At 43.6% G+C, this 12,779-nt stretch overlaps 1 protein-coding gene across 1 annotated transcript in view; it reads left to right on the forward strand.

The window, feature by feature from the left end:
- The window catches only part of LOC135829294 (hemicentin-1-like), a gene marked incomplete in the record, with an annotated part of 59,825 nt that overhangs the window by 41,953 nt on the left and 5,093 nt on the right, over nt 1-12,779 (forward strand). Inside the window, 9 exon segments of the mRNA XM_065341697.1 lie at nt 253-546; nt 763-1,056; nt 2,799-2,935; nt 3,409-3,574; nt 3,957-4,277; nt 4,685-4,806; nt 5,737-5,911; nt 7,188-7,520; nt 7,779-8,072. Of these exon segments, the coding sequence (XP_065197769.1) occupies nt 253-546; nt 763-1,056; nt 2,799-2,935; nt 3,409-3,574; nt 3,957-4,277; nt 4,685-4,806; nt 5,737-5,911; nt 7,188-7,520; nt 7,779-8,072 (2,136 nt within the window).

The following is a 12,779-nucleotide window of genomic DNA, read 5'->3' on the forward strand; positions in this document are numbered from 1 at the left end:
AGAGATTGCACATGGCGGACAATTTGGAGAGAATTGACTTACGTCTTCACAGAATCACACAACACCCAGCCTAGTCTCTTAAATCAAACATGTTATACAGTAATTTTATAACTATGTAAAGCGAATCAGGGCCATAGTGAAACGTAATTTTTAGATTACCCACTGCTGTAAATCTGAATATTCCAGGAAAGTATAAAACGCTAAGTGTTTGATTTCTTGATTTCTTGACAACTTTTTTTTCCTGTTTTCTAGTGGGTCCAACATTTGACGCTCGTATGCAGCCATCTTTGTACGTGCTGGAAGGAAGCTCTTTCTTCGTTAACTGTACTGCTTTTGCCAATCCGGAGCCGACATTCGCCTGGCAAGTGAATCCTACGCTATATGGGATAACGTCGTTGAGTTCCTACAGAAACGTGCCGTACTTTACCTCGCTATATATGGAGAGAAGCGTGCAAGTGCGCACAGCTGATTACAAACACAATGTAACATGTACTGCGAGCAATATCGTCTCCACAGCGCTATTCATCACCCACGTCACAGTCAATGGTAGGTATTATCCCAGTGGACTTGGCTATCTTCCAGTCTAGTGAGCGTACACAAAGTATTATTATTTGCCCTGTTTGATACGAGTACATGTATACCTAGTTTTAGAACTGTTGAACCCTAACTTGATGAAACAAAGTACTAGTATACTGCATAATGTGTGACAACGGGTGTTCTGACCATTTTAACACTACGTATTTCCTCCCTTCATGCCCACAGTGATGCCAAAGTTTGTGAATTCGAGCGGAACTCCTGTAGTGTGCAATGAGCATCAACACAATGTAAGCTTGAGTTGCACGTTTCGTGGAATTGAAAGACCCACGATTACTTGGGAACGAACGAATGTCTCCCTGATGTCGGCAACAATACGGAATTTCACCACAACTACAGCACATACCTATTCCAGCGTCTTGACGTTCGCTGAAGTGTCCCGCTCAGATCAAGGTGACTACAAATGTGTGGGCAGAAATCCGAATGGAACTTACTCAGCGCGACTTTACCTGCAGGTGCAAAGTAAGCTCCACTCTTGTTCTTGCCACACTTCTCTCTATAAATTATTGTTTGCATGGGACACAGACTAGGAACTTGAACATTAAATCCTGATACCCAACCCCACACTACCACAGCACCTTCCTTCATTTTACTTGACGCAAAGTTTAATACCGGGTAAACTGAAAATGAAAGGAGATTGAGACAAGGCCATTGAAAGAGAACGAAAGGTTGGGTTCACTTTAAGGAATATTTGATATAAAATGCTGGTCACCACTGTGACAGAAAGAAGTTGTGCTGGTGAAGTGACTGGCTCTCCACTCATTATAAGAGGTCTCAGTTTGGCCGTGTTTGTAACACACCTGACTTGCACCGCGAACTGACGCGCGGAAGCTACATCAAGCAGTTTTGGAATTTTCGCTCGGTTTCCCTTCTTGCCATGCGGTACGGAGTGTCAATTGAATCAAATACCGTCGGTGTTCTTCTTATGTTAGTTATGGGCGAGACCAGAAAATGATGGCAATGTTCAAAGACAGGGCCTTTGATGTTTGGATTGCGTAGAACTTCGTGGCTTGTCATTTTGAGCACTTTGACAAGGTACGTTTAATTAATTGGCTTTCGAAATTTTTTTAATTTATCATTGCAATCGGGTTTTGCTTCATATTGTCTGTGATACGCTGATGAGTTCAGAAAGAACGAAACAGCATGCTGTCCACAAACTTAGTAAAATGTATTTGGTAAAGTTATGTCTGAAAGGGTTTGCTCCCCACACCCGAACTCGCGCTATTCCGCCGACGTTACTTGACACTTGACTGACCCACGGCTGCCATCCAGAGCACACGAGAAGAAGGAAAATTGTGCCTGAAGAGCACCACTATGCTCTCCAGGCACAAACATCACCAGGGATACAAACTTACAGAGACGCTCCGTTTCCAGCGCGACAAACACATCGTGAACACCAGATAGCAGCGTGAGTCAGTGTCGCTCCTGGACGGTGAGACAGACGTCGAGGGCCCTCCGTCATTCGCAACGCTGTCACCTCCAAACCAACTAGTCGCAAGCCCGCGCTGGGCACAACAGTACAAAGTAGTGGTTGCAACTTCGGCGATGATTTGTAAGAAAGGTTTTGCTCCCCACACCGGAGTTGTGAATGACCGAGGGTCCTCGACGTCTGTCTCACCGTCCAGGAGCGACACTGACTCACGCTGCTACCTGGTGTTCACGAGGTGTTTGTCGCGCTGGAAACCGAGCGTCTCTATAAGTTTCTATCCCTGGTGATGTTTGTGCCTGGAGAGCACTATATAAGTGGTGCTCTTCAGGCACAGTTTTCCTCAGCCTACTCAAGCTCAACTGATGAGGGGTGAATTCGCCGAAACACTGTGTATTGAGCAGGGAGTGGTGCTTTCTTGCAGGTTTGCCGAGTCGAAGGTTCGATGGACTTCACGTGTGCTCTCGATGGCAGTCGTGAGTCAGTCAAGCGTCAAGTAACGTCGGCGGAATAGCGCGAGCTCCGGTGTGGGGAGCAAACCCTTTCTTACAAATCACCGCCGAAGTCGCAACCACCACTTCGTATAGTTATGTCTTTTGCAACATTTCCATCATTCCCTTTACGATCCTGAAGAGAGGGGAAAGAAGATGTCTATTAAAATAAGTTAAAGGAAATGTCTTCTGGATTGTGTTAGCTGGATTTAATGTATGCGAAGACACACTATGTGAAGTTTTCCTTGAATTGTTTTTTTGCTTTTATTTTGCCCGATGCCATCAAGTTCCTGCGAGGATTTCATCTCGAATGCCTGTTCAAAACGGTGTGGAGAATACGACCTTGTCTCTGTCAGTCCTGGTGAGCCACTTGGGAGATCCAGCTGTGCCATTATCAAGCCCACTCAATGTTACCTGGTCAAAGGTACGCATTAACCGCTCCGTGGATGGCATTCTATGTTGGTCGGGTGTATACACACGTATATGAGCATACACACGTGGCAAATATGTCCCCTGCCATAAGACGTGTTTACGAGTCCCTGAGCGGGCTAGAGAAATTTAAATATTCGTAGTAGTCATTCGAAACCGGTTCTAAATCGCATTATACGTGTACTTAAAACAAAACAAAATAATGTGCTAGCCACTGGGCTTTGGTGTAGCTGTCATCCCGGCAGAGACCGTTCAGCATTTTCTCCAGACTTGAAAAGTCGGACGGCCTGTGACACTACACGGGCTCGTAAGGCACAGCCCTAATTTGATCCTTTTCTTGCACTATCTTCAAAGGTTTAAAATACTTCAGGAGCGTTTAGAAGTGCTAGGCGACTCAACTCACACGAATGCATTAGACATGGTAACAACATTTACTTCACATTCTTCAATTTCCTTCGTACCACTTAGATGAACCAATCTACATGGAGTGGGCTGTCATCATTCGCGTCATTATCACCGGACCGACTAAACCTTACATTCAACAAAATCCATTATTCAGATGCTGGGGAGTATCAGGCTTGCCTCATCAATGCAGCTGGGTCTGCTTGTACCAATTTCTCCATACTCTACGAAGGTTAGATCACCTTGAAGGAGCTGTAATCTAGATCCCAGTGCATAGAGTTTCCATGTGCAGCAGGAATGCATGTAGCATCCATGCCATATGTTTGAGTTACATTTTACTATAATATACTTTGCATGCCAAGCGTTGCTGTTGTTGCATACTGACAACACAAAGAGCATCTGAATTGTTAATGTTTGCATAAATGTCACTGAGAGTGCGTCCCCTATTTGAATAGGCAAATGTTGCCTAAGTTAATCTTAGTTTACTTTGATCATTACCTCCTTATTATCCTTATGACGCTATATTATTCCTTATACATGCTTGTTTCAAATCTTTATTCTCACGATAGCCAGTGGCCAATAAGAGAATTGTTGAATATTGCATTGTGCTCTAGAACTCCCGCGCATTATTCGTGGACCGGAAGATGTGCTTGTGAATGAGATCGCCACAGTACACTTCCAGTGTAACACCAGTGGCAATCCTGCTCCAAACATCACTTGGTACTTCAATGGAACCGTACTACGGTCCTCATCCACAGTGCATATGAGCGACGGGCCGTTCAGCAATATGGCGATTTTGAATCGTGGTAGCTTGGGTACATGGTCACATGTAACCTTGTTCAATGTAACCAACGAACAGAGTCAGGGAAGGTACCAATGCGTGGCCAAGAACATCCATTCTCAAGCCAATAGCTCAGCAGATCTGACTATATATGGTAAGTTTCTAATAATAGTAATAATAATAAATTATCCGCCTCGACCTCTTTAAAAAAATAATAATAATAGCACATTTCGCGTAGTAGAGCGCTAAATAAAGAAATTCAGTGTTTTTCCGCTTCTGGGTCGGTTTAGGGTCGGTTTCAACGCTCAATAATCAGAAAGGTGATGTGTGATTAATGAAAGTGATGTCAAGCTCAGAATAACGAACCCGCTACCATGGAGAACATGCATCGGAACCGCAAAGAAGAGAGCATAATTATAACACTTTATCCGACATTATTACGTATGGCAGCCAGCATGATTTCAAGAGTATCTCTTTCTCTGCTTTTTGGATATCTTTTAAAATATCCTATATTTTCATGTCAATCAGTCCTTTGCTTTCTGACACCAATTATGATCGCAGTGCGTCCATTCCAGCTATCCGCGCCAGAAGACATTAAATCATCCGAAGGTTCAGTAGCCCAGTTCATCTGTGCTATGCATGGAATTCCCAAGCCCAGGATCACGTGGTACAAAGACGCTGTGGTGAGTGTGTTTGTGTTCCTGTGTATTTTTTTATGGCAATGGGAACCATTAAGGTTCTGCAGTTACCGTGTAGTTCTTTACCCTACTAGTATTGTGTTTTATCCATACATTCCTGAAGATGGGCCTTGCCCGAAAATTTGAATCATTTTTCTTTTAGTGATTGGTGTAGCCCAGAGACCGTTTGGAGAGTGAAGATAAATCGATATAGTGGATGGCTACAGTGGAATCTTCGCGTTTTGAGAAAAGTATTTTGTTTTGGTAATTATAAGTAAATATGCCACTAGAGAGGGTCACGAATACTCACCAGGGAACATGATAACTTTATCAAACTCTGACGCAACGCACACAGGCAATTGAGCCTGGGGTGAATGGCTTGCTCAGCGGTTAGCTCCGGTGACTAGCTTAGAATTTCGTGTTCAAACTCAGAAACCGTTGAACACGAAGAAGTTTCTTTATTCGTACCCCAAAAGCAAAGGCCAAACTCGGAACAGAGTAGAATAGAAGGTCTTGTACGGTTTCAATCTGGCTCTTTTCGATTGAATCTATTCTAATCCTAAATTTAGCCTCTTTGATGGTTTCACACACAAGTTGTGCATGACCAAGTATCAGAGGTTCGACGCGTTTACAGTGTCATTCCATTTTTACCAATGCCACGTAAGCAGGCACAGGAACATTCTCAACACACTGAGAACACCTCTTGTTTCTAAGCTCTCCTAACCAGAAAAAAATCCTCTGTACCGAACTCAACCCTTGCGCTCATGCAGTTTATAGTATCACTGGTTGTCGAGGTATATCTACTTGTTGATTTAGTGTGAAAAAGGAGAAGGACAAAGCGTTACGACTGATGACTAACTGTCTACCAACTTAACCAGATCTTGTACTTGTACTTGTTGATTTACCGTTCCTTTACCCTATTACTCGTCTTTCCAGCCTCTCTTCCCGTCATGGCGTCTCTTTCTGGCAGCCGATAATGGTACGTTAACCATCCGCAGTCTTCGATACGGAGACGTTGGACATTACCAGTGCTACGCTAATAACCAAGACAGTGCACGACCTGATCTCGGAGGGGCGACTTTCAGCGCACTAGCGCATTTGGACATATATGGTGAGTTCACAGTTTCCCGCAGTGAATGGTGAATCTGTGCGATTACAACAACCTTTCTTCTTTTCTTTTCTAAGGATATTATTGTTCGCCGCCATCACCGGACCTTCCGCTTTTGCGACATTTTGCCAAATTGTAGTCACTGATTCAGGACTTACATCTAGAGCACACGAAATGTTTAATGAATCCTTCACACGACAAATCTTCGTCATTCGATTTGAAAACTTCCAAACTGTTGGATTGCCGAATGGAAGGTTCGATGGACGTCTCGTGTGTTTCAGATCACAGTCATGCGTCAGTCTACTGTCAAGTGATGTTGAAGCGAAAAAAGCTACAACAGTGGGTCCAATGTTATTAGGCATTTTGCCTGTTTTGATTTCCACTATAAATAAAGTATACAACAACAAGCGAAAAAAGCTGACTCCACTGACTCGACCAATCAACTTCCTTCTTAAATTATCGCCGAGGTCCGTACCAATTCTCGTCCTGGGATAATTTCGGGATTATATTTTAACAGTGTTAATCCAAGTCTAGGCTTCATTTTACATTCAATTTTAGTACAGTTGCTGTGCTCAACAAATGTGTTCTTTGGGAAGAGAAACACTTCAACACATTCGATCAACATATCAACAATATCTACAGGATTGATTAGTGGGAGTAGAGTCTCAGTCTGGGTCGCCATCGCTTGACTCATCACCGCTTAAACCGTTCCAAGTGGCAAGTCGATCGACGCGTGATGTCGTATGTCACGGAGAAGCTTCTCCGCGTCCCTGATCGTCTTCGCTGTTACCTGAATGCCTTCTCCAACATATCAGCGGAGACCACGGTAGCGCTTCAGTGCTGGTACTCCTTACTGCCTACGCTCTCGCTCGAGGATTCCCCGGAACAACAAGCGCAGCCAACGCCAAACATTTCGAATCCGAGGGATATCATAGTCGTACCAGCGCTTCCTGACTGCCGCGATCAGATCTTGCCATGTACGATGTATAATTTGTTATGATCATCACTATAGCCGATGAAAAATGTATGCAATAAAATCATTTTGACAAAGAAATCGTATCATTATAGCCGATATTACTATAGCCGATTATTACTATAGCCGATCCGATATGTACAGAAAGGGGTGGTTTACGAAAATGAATTTGAGAAAAAAAGATCACTATAAGATGTATAATTATTACTATAGCCGGCAACCATATAGGCGACAACCCTATAGGCGATCCGCACTGTATGTGAACGTGCACAACGTGTTGCATTGTTCTGTATCTTTGTCTTACAGTTCCTCCAAATATAACTGCTGCTTTCGCTAACCGCATAGTGTACGAAAACAGCTCGCTAACGTTGATATGTGGCAGCTATGGTAATCCGACGCCATCATTTTCGTGGTTCAAAAATGACTTGGCGATATCAGAATCGATGGTCCAAACAGGAATCATGACCAATGCGACCTCCTCAAAGCCGGCTTCAGTCAGGAGCCAACTGTTAGTCAAGGATATCTCCTACTGGGACCAGGGAACCTACACTTGTGTCAGCACTGCCAATAGCACTTCATATACAAACGCCAGCAATTATTTGGATTCCGTTAATTCCTCGTCCACATTAACGGTTAACGGTGAGAAGGCGACGTTTTTAGCTTGTTTGCGTGTCCATGAACTTGCTTTTGTTTTGCTTATTTGTGCATATACGGAAGAAAGGCTAAAACGGACAGAATGCATTAGTCACATAAATTACTAGCTAATAGTGTTTTTGCAGTTTTTTTTATGCAAATTTAAATAAGTTGCTTGAAGGTCAGGAGGGTAAGCTCCACATTAAGGACAACAACTTTTAGAAATTGATGCCATCTCAAATTTTTGTTATTTTTCTGTTGCAGTGGGTCCAAAATTTGACGCTCGTATGCAGCCATATCTGTATGTGCTGGAAGGAGGCTTTCTGGTGGTTAACTGTACTGCATTTGCCAATCCTAAGCCGACATTCGCCTGGCAAGTAAATCCTGTTCTTAGTGGGACCACTTCGTACAGTTCCCATGAAAGCAAGCCATACTTTACATCAATGTACATGGAGAGCAACGTGCGAGTGCGCAATCCTTATTACAAACACAATGTTACATGCACAGCAAGTAATATCGTCTCCACAGCGTTAGCCATCACGCACGTCACAGTCAATGGTAAGAATTAGTCACGAAGATTTTCCTGTCTTCCAGTGTTGTTCAGACCGTGATATCCGTGTACGAGCACAAGTCAAGATAGTCATTCATTAAATGCAGCAGGTGAAGTCTGGATTTGAAATAATGTGAACTACCAAAGTGCTTGGAACCGTAGCTGGGATTGATTATATCTTAGCTTTGCTATTTCCTGCTAGCAACCTATAGCTCGACTTGTCAGGGGTTCAAGTGCTGAAAATCTCCTGACCCAGGGGGTTATTCTTCATAATCCCCTGGGTGAGGGGAAAGAGCCCTAGACTTTGGACTGCTCTCACTATACCTAGCGAGAGTAGGCCAAAGCAAGCTAGCCAAACAAACCCCAAAGAGCCAGCCTGAAAGCTGCCGTGTGAAATCTCAATCAAGTGACTTTATTACAGGAAGGTAATTGAACAAGTGGACATATTTACAATACTCTTACTTGAGCACCATGAATATGGCATTTGTATAAGTTGAACATGGATGTGAACGTGCAATTACAGCTGCGCATGAATAACTGGTAACAAAGACTTTAAGTACATGTATGTCTGCAACGTCAACGACAACGTTGCCATGGTAACTGAACAACAAATGAAAGCAAGTACATTGTATTGTATCGTAAATAGGTTTGCTATGGAACCTTAACAAGAGAAATCCAACACACGCACGCATCTCAAATCTCAACAACAATGTTGCATTGGAAACTGAGCACTGGTCATACTGCCCATCACCCTCCCTCCCTCCCCCCCCCCCAAATTAATTGGGTGAGAAAATTCAAAGAGAAAAATGCACAGATCAGGACTTACAAGAGTACACAACATGTGGGGCCTGAACTCCCACCAGAACAATAAGAAAACCATAAAAGGCTGAGGCAATGTAAAGAGAAAAAAGATCAGGATTGGTATTGTTTTTTCATTTGTCAGATTGTGTTTTGTTACTGTGTCATGTTTCCTTGCCTTGCGAACTTGCCTTTCCTTTTTTGTTGAGCTTGAAAAAGTACTACAGAGCACTGTTTTTTTTTTTGTTTTTTTTTTTACAAAGACCACTTAATGCCAAACATGAGATGCAGCTAGGGGAAGCACGCACAACCTGAATCGTGGCAGTGGTGGTGAGGTTTAGGGAGCTCCGCCGACCTAGGGTCTCGACATCATAGCCACCTAGACGCACCAAGAGTGGGTGGGGAGGGAGAGCGAGAGAGAGAGAGAGAGAGAGAGAGAGAGAGAGAGAGAGAGAGAGAGAGAGAGAGAGAGAGAGAGAGAGAGAGAGAGAGAGAGAGAGAGAGAGAGAGAGAGAGAGAGAGAGAGAGAGAGAGAGAGAGAGAGAGAGAGAGAGAGAGAGAGAGAGAGAGAGAGAGAGAGAGAGAGAGAGCGAGAGAGAGAGAGAGAGAGAGAGAGAGAGAGAGCGAGAGAGCGAGAGAGAGAGAGAGAGAGAGAGAGAGAGAGAATGAGAGAGAGAGAGAGAGAGAAAGAGAGAGAGAGAGAGAGAGAGAGAGAGAGAGAAAGAGAGAGAGAGAGAGAGAGAGAGAGAGAGAGGGAGGGAGAGAGAGGTTGCGAAATTGTTAAAGTAAAATAAAAGGAACATTGAAAATATGAGATGATTGGTGAGGTGACTGCAGCCTCAGCTATTTGGCCAGCAAAGTCATAATTGTTACTGTACTCCCTGCTTACAGCTAGTCCCTTGGTGGCGACAAGCATCTAGCTCTGGGTCATCCTAATAAAGATATTATTATTATTATTTAAATAACCGACGAGGAGACAACAGTCGTAAAATAGCAATGAAAAATATCAATTGTGCACTCATAATCATGTATAAACAATTAAAATGAAACAATTCCAGAACGTTTTCGTGTGACCATCATCAGTGGAACATCGTCACATAGTAAGAATCACTAAAACAACCAGTTATATAGCTAGAGTAACATGAAAAGAAGCGTGAGAATGCAGCACAGCTAGCGGTTATGCATAACGCGTGTAGTGTGAACCTTTGCAGTGTATCTGAGAATGGTAGCAGTAGATGAATGTGGCAGCTGTGAGTGCGTGTGAACAAAAACTGGTGAGTGCGTATTATTTAAAAAGTGTGAGTGCTACAACATTTTCTTTTTGCTTGCATAGAACAGGGTCACGTGTGCGAATATATACAGCTTCCAACACCTGCAACTGCTTAAAGAAACGCGCGCGACAAATAACACTAAACCAGGAAGTCCTTGTTGTCAAAAGCGGCCAGGGCAGGCAGGCCAAAGCGTGGGAGGCCGAGAAAACACCCGTTGCCTACTACTACGCCTGTCAGTATTACAACACAACCAGAAACGGATACAACACCGGACTCAACAGTAGCGCAACACACGAATCTGGTGTCACTCTTGACGACAACAACACGGCATGGGAGACCACCGGACGACCGTTCATTAACAAACCCGATGGCGGTAACGGAAAGATCACCAGGAGAACGAAATGAAAATGGAGGAAAAACGAATCTGAGGAGAAGCCAGAGACTAGCGGAGACACGACTGAGAAAAATGGAGAAGGCGGAACCAGTAGTGGCAGGTGAAAGTACGGGCGCAGCAGTGAACACGTCAAGGAGAAAGAAGCGATGGCATGAGGAGATGGAGATGGAGGATGATGATGGGGATGAACAGGATGGTCAGGAGGAAAGTAAGGGTGAGCAGGAACGGGAAGTGGAGGATGAGAGTGATACGGACGAGGAGGAGTTCGACATCGACAAGAGCAAGTCTGCCATCTACAAGCATTTGGTGTCCAGTCCGGATTGTCGTAAGTTGTTTGACGATTCCTGGTTTAGTGTTATTTGTCGCGCGCGTTTCTTTAAGCAGTTGCAGGTGTTGGAAGCTGTATATATTCGCACACGTGACCCTGTTCTATGCAAGCAAAAAGAAAATGTTGTAGCACTCACACTTTTTAAATAATACGCACTCACCAGTTTTTGTTCACACGCACTCACAGCTGCCACATTCATCTACTGCTACCATTCTCAGATACACTGCAAAGGTTCACACTACACGCGTTATGCATAACCGCTAGCTGTGCTGCATTCTCACGCTTCTTTTCATGTTACTCTAGCTATATAACTGGTTGTTTTAGTGATTCTTACTATGTGACGATGTTCCACTGATGATGGTCACACGAAAACGTTCTGGAATTGTTTCATTTTAATTGTTTATACATGATTATGAGTGCACAATTGATATTTTTCATTGCTATTATTATTATTATTATTATTTGAAACTCGGATGTTGAGCCATAAATAAATGTAGAAAGGAAAAGGACATAAGGATACGAGTTAAGAGTAACTCTCAATCACTGTAACTGGATACTATATGTAGGACTCAGTATAGAGTCCATGCACTATATGATGTCCAGCACCCTATATAGAGTCCATTGGTCCAAAATCCACTATACAGAGTCCAGGAGTCCACTCAGTTTTGATCAGCTTCATCCTGCCGCGCAATCCCCTATAAGGAGTACACTTTTTCTACAAGTCCCCTATTCACGGTCCAGGAGTCCAGTTTATCCAGTCACGCCGTCCTGAACTGTGTGTTGTGCCCGAAAGAGAACAAACACCTTTTCAGTTTTGCTTGCCTCATGGCAGCGCATTCCTTTCTTCACTTCAGCCATGGCTGTCAGTTCTGCTGTGCAGTTGCTGACAGTTAAGGAGACGTTCAAAATCAAATCTGGAAAGCGTCTTGTGGTTCTCTGAAGACGTTTCATCAGTGCGCGGGATGAAAGCAGAAATTGCAGAACGGGAAAAGTTCAGCACAGTTCAAATCTGACGAGTTAGGTACACTGACACTCTCTTTCGTTCGACGCCACAAAGATCCCCTGTTTGGCTGGCCATTGCTGCCAGTAAGACGTTTGAACGGTTTCATCAGAGCGAGGGATGAAAGCAGAAAGCGGAGAACGAGAAAAGTTCAGCACAGTTCCAATCTGACGAGTCAGATACACTGACACTCTCTTTCGTTCGACGCCACAAGGATACCCTGTTCGACTGGACAAGAGCTGCCTGTACCACCGTGTCAAAAGGCTGTCCAACTACATGGCAGGACGATGACTGAGGTAAGGAAGCTTCTACTCGTTTCGATTGGTCTGCTGTTCTGTCGTTATGCTTGAATTTGTTTCCATTTTCAAGGAGCGTATCGCGTTTGTTTGATGTTGCTTGAATGAATGCCCTAAAAGTAATCAACCACTTCGTAATAATCCTCAAGAATTGCAAGGACTTTGCATCAATCGTATACGATCGTCAGCTATCATCAATTATTATTTTATTTCATGAGAAATATATTTTTATCCCTGTGATAATTATGTAACTCCACGACACCCTTCCTCTACTAGGCTCTAGTATGATGTCAAATACAATGGGATCCACAAACGCTGTGCCAGTGTACTAGTAGTGAGTAGGAGGAGGATTTCTTGTATGCCGATGACAAGAAAAAGCTTCTCAAGCTAATACATGTACTCGTATTCCATGAAGTAACCATTTTGATGTCACAAACATGACATTGTGTCAGTGAAACTGCCTCGTACAACAAATCATTGCATTTCCATCTTGGGGAAGACTGACTGACGGCAACGCTGTACAGATTGTTCAAATCATCTCATTTCAATTTAGTTACAGTGAAGTGAAACACTGTGTACACTACATGTATGGTGGTGTGTCTGTGTGTCTTGAGTGTGCACAAACGAC

The sequence above is a fragment of the Sycon ciliatum genome, chromosome 13, assembly GCF_964019385.1.
Source record: "Sycon ciliatum chromosome 13, ocSycCili1.1, whole genome shotgun sequence".
NCBI classification, from domain to species: domain Eukaryota; kingdom Metazoa; phylum Porifera; class Calcarea; order Leucosolenida; family Sycettidae; genus Sycon; species Sycon ciliatum.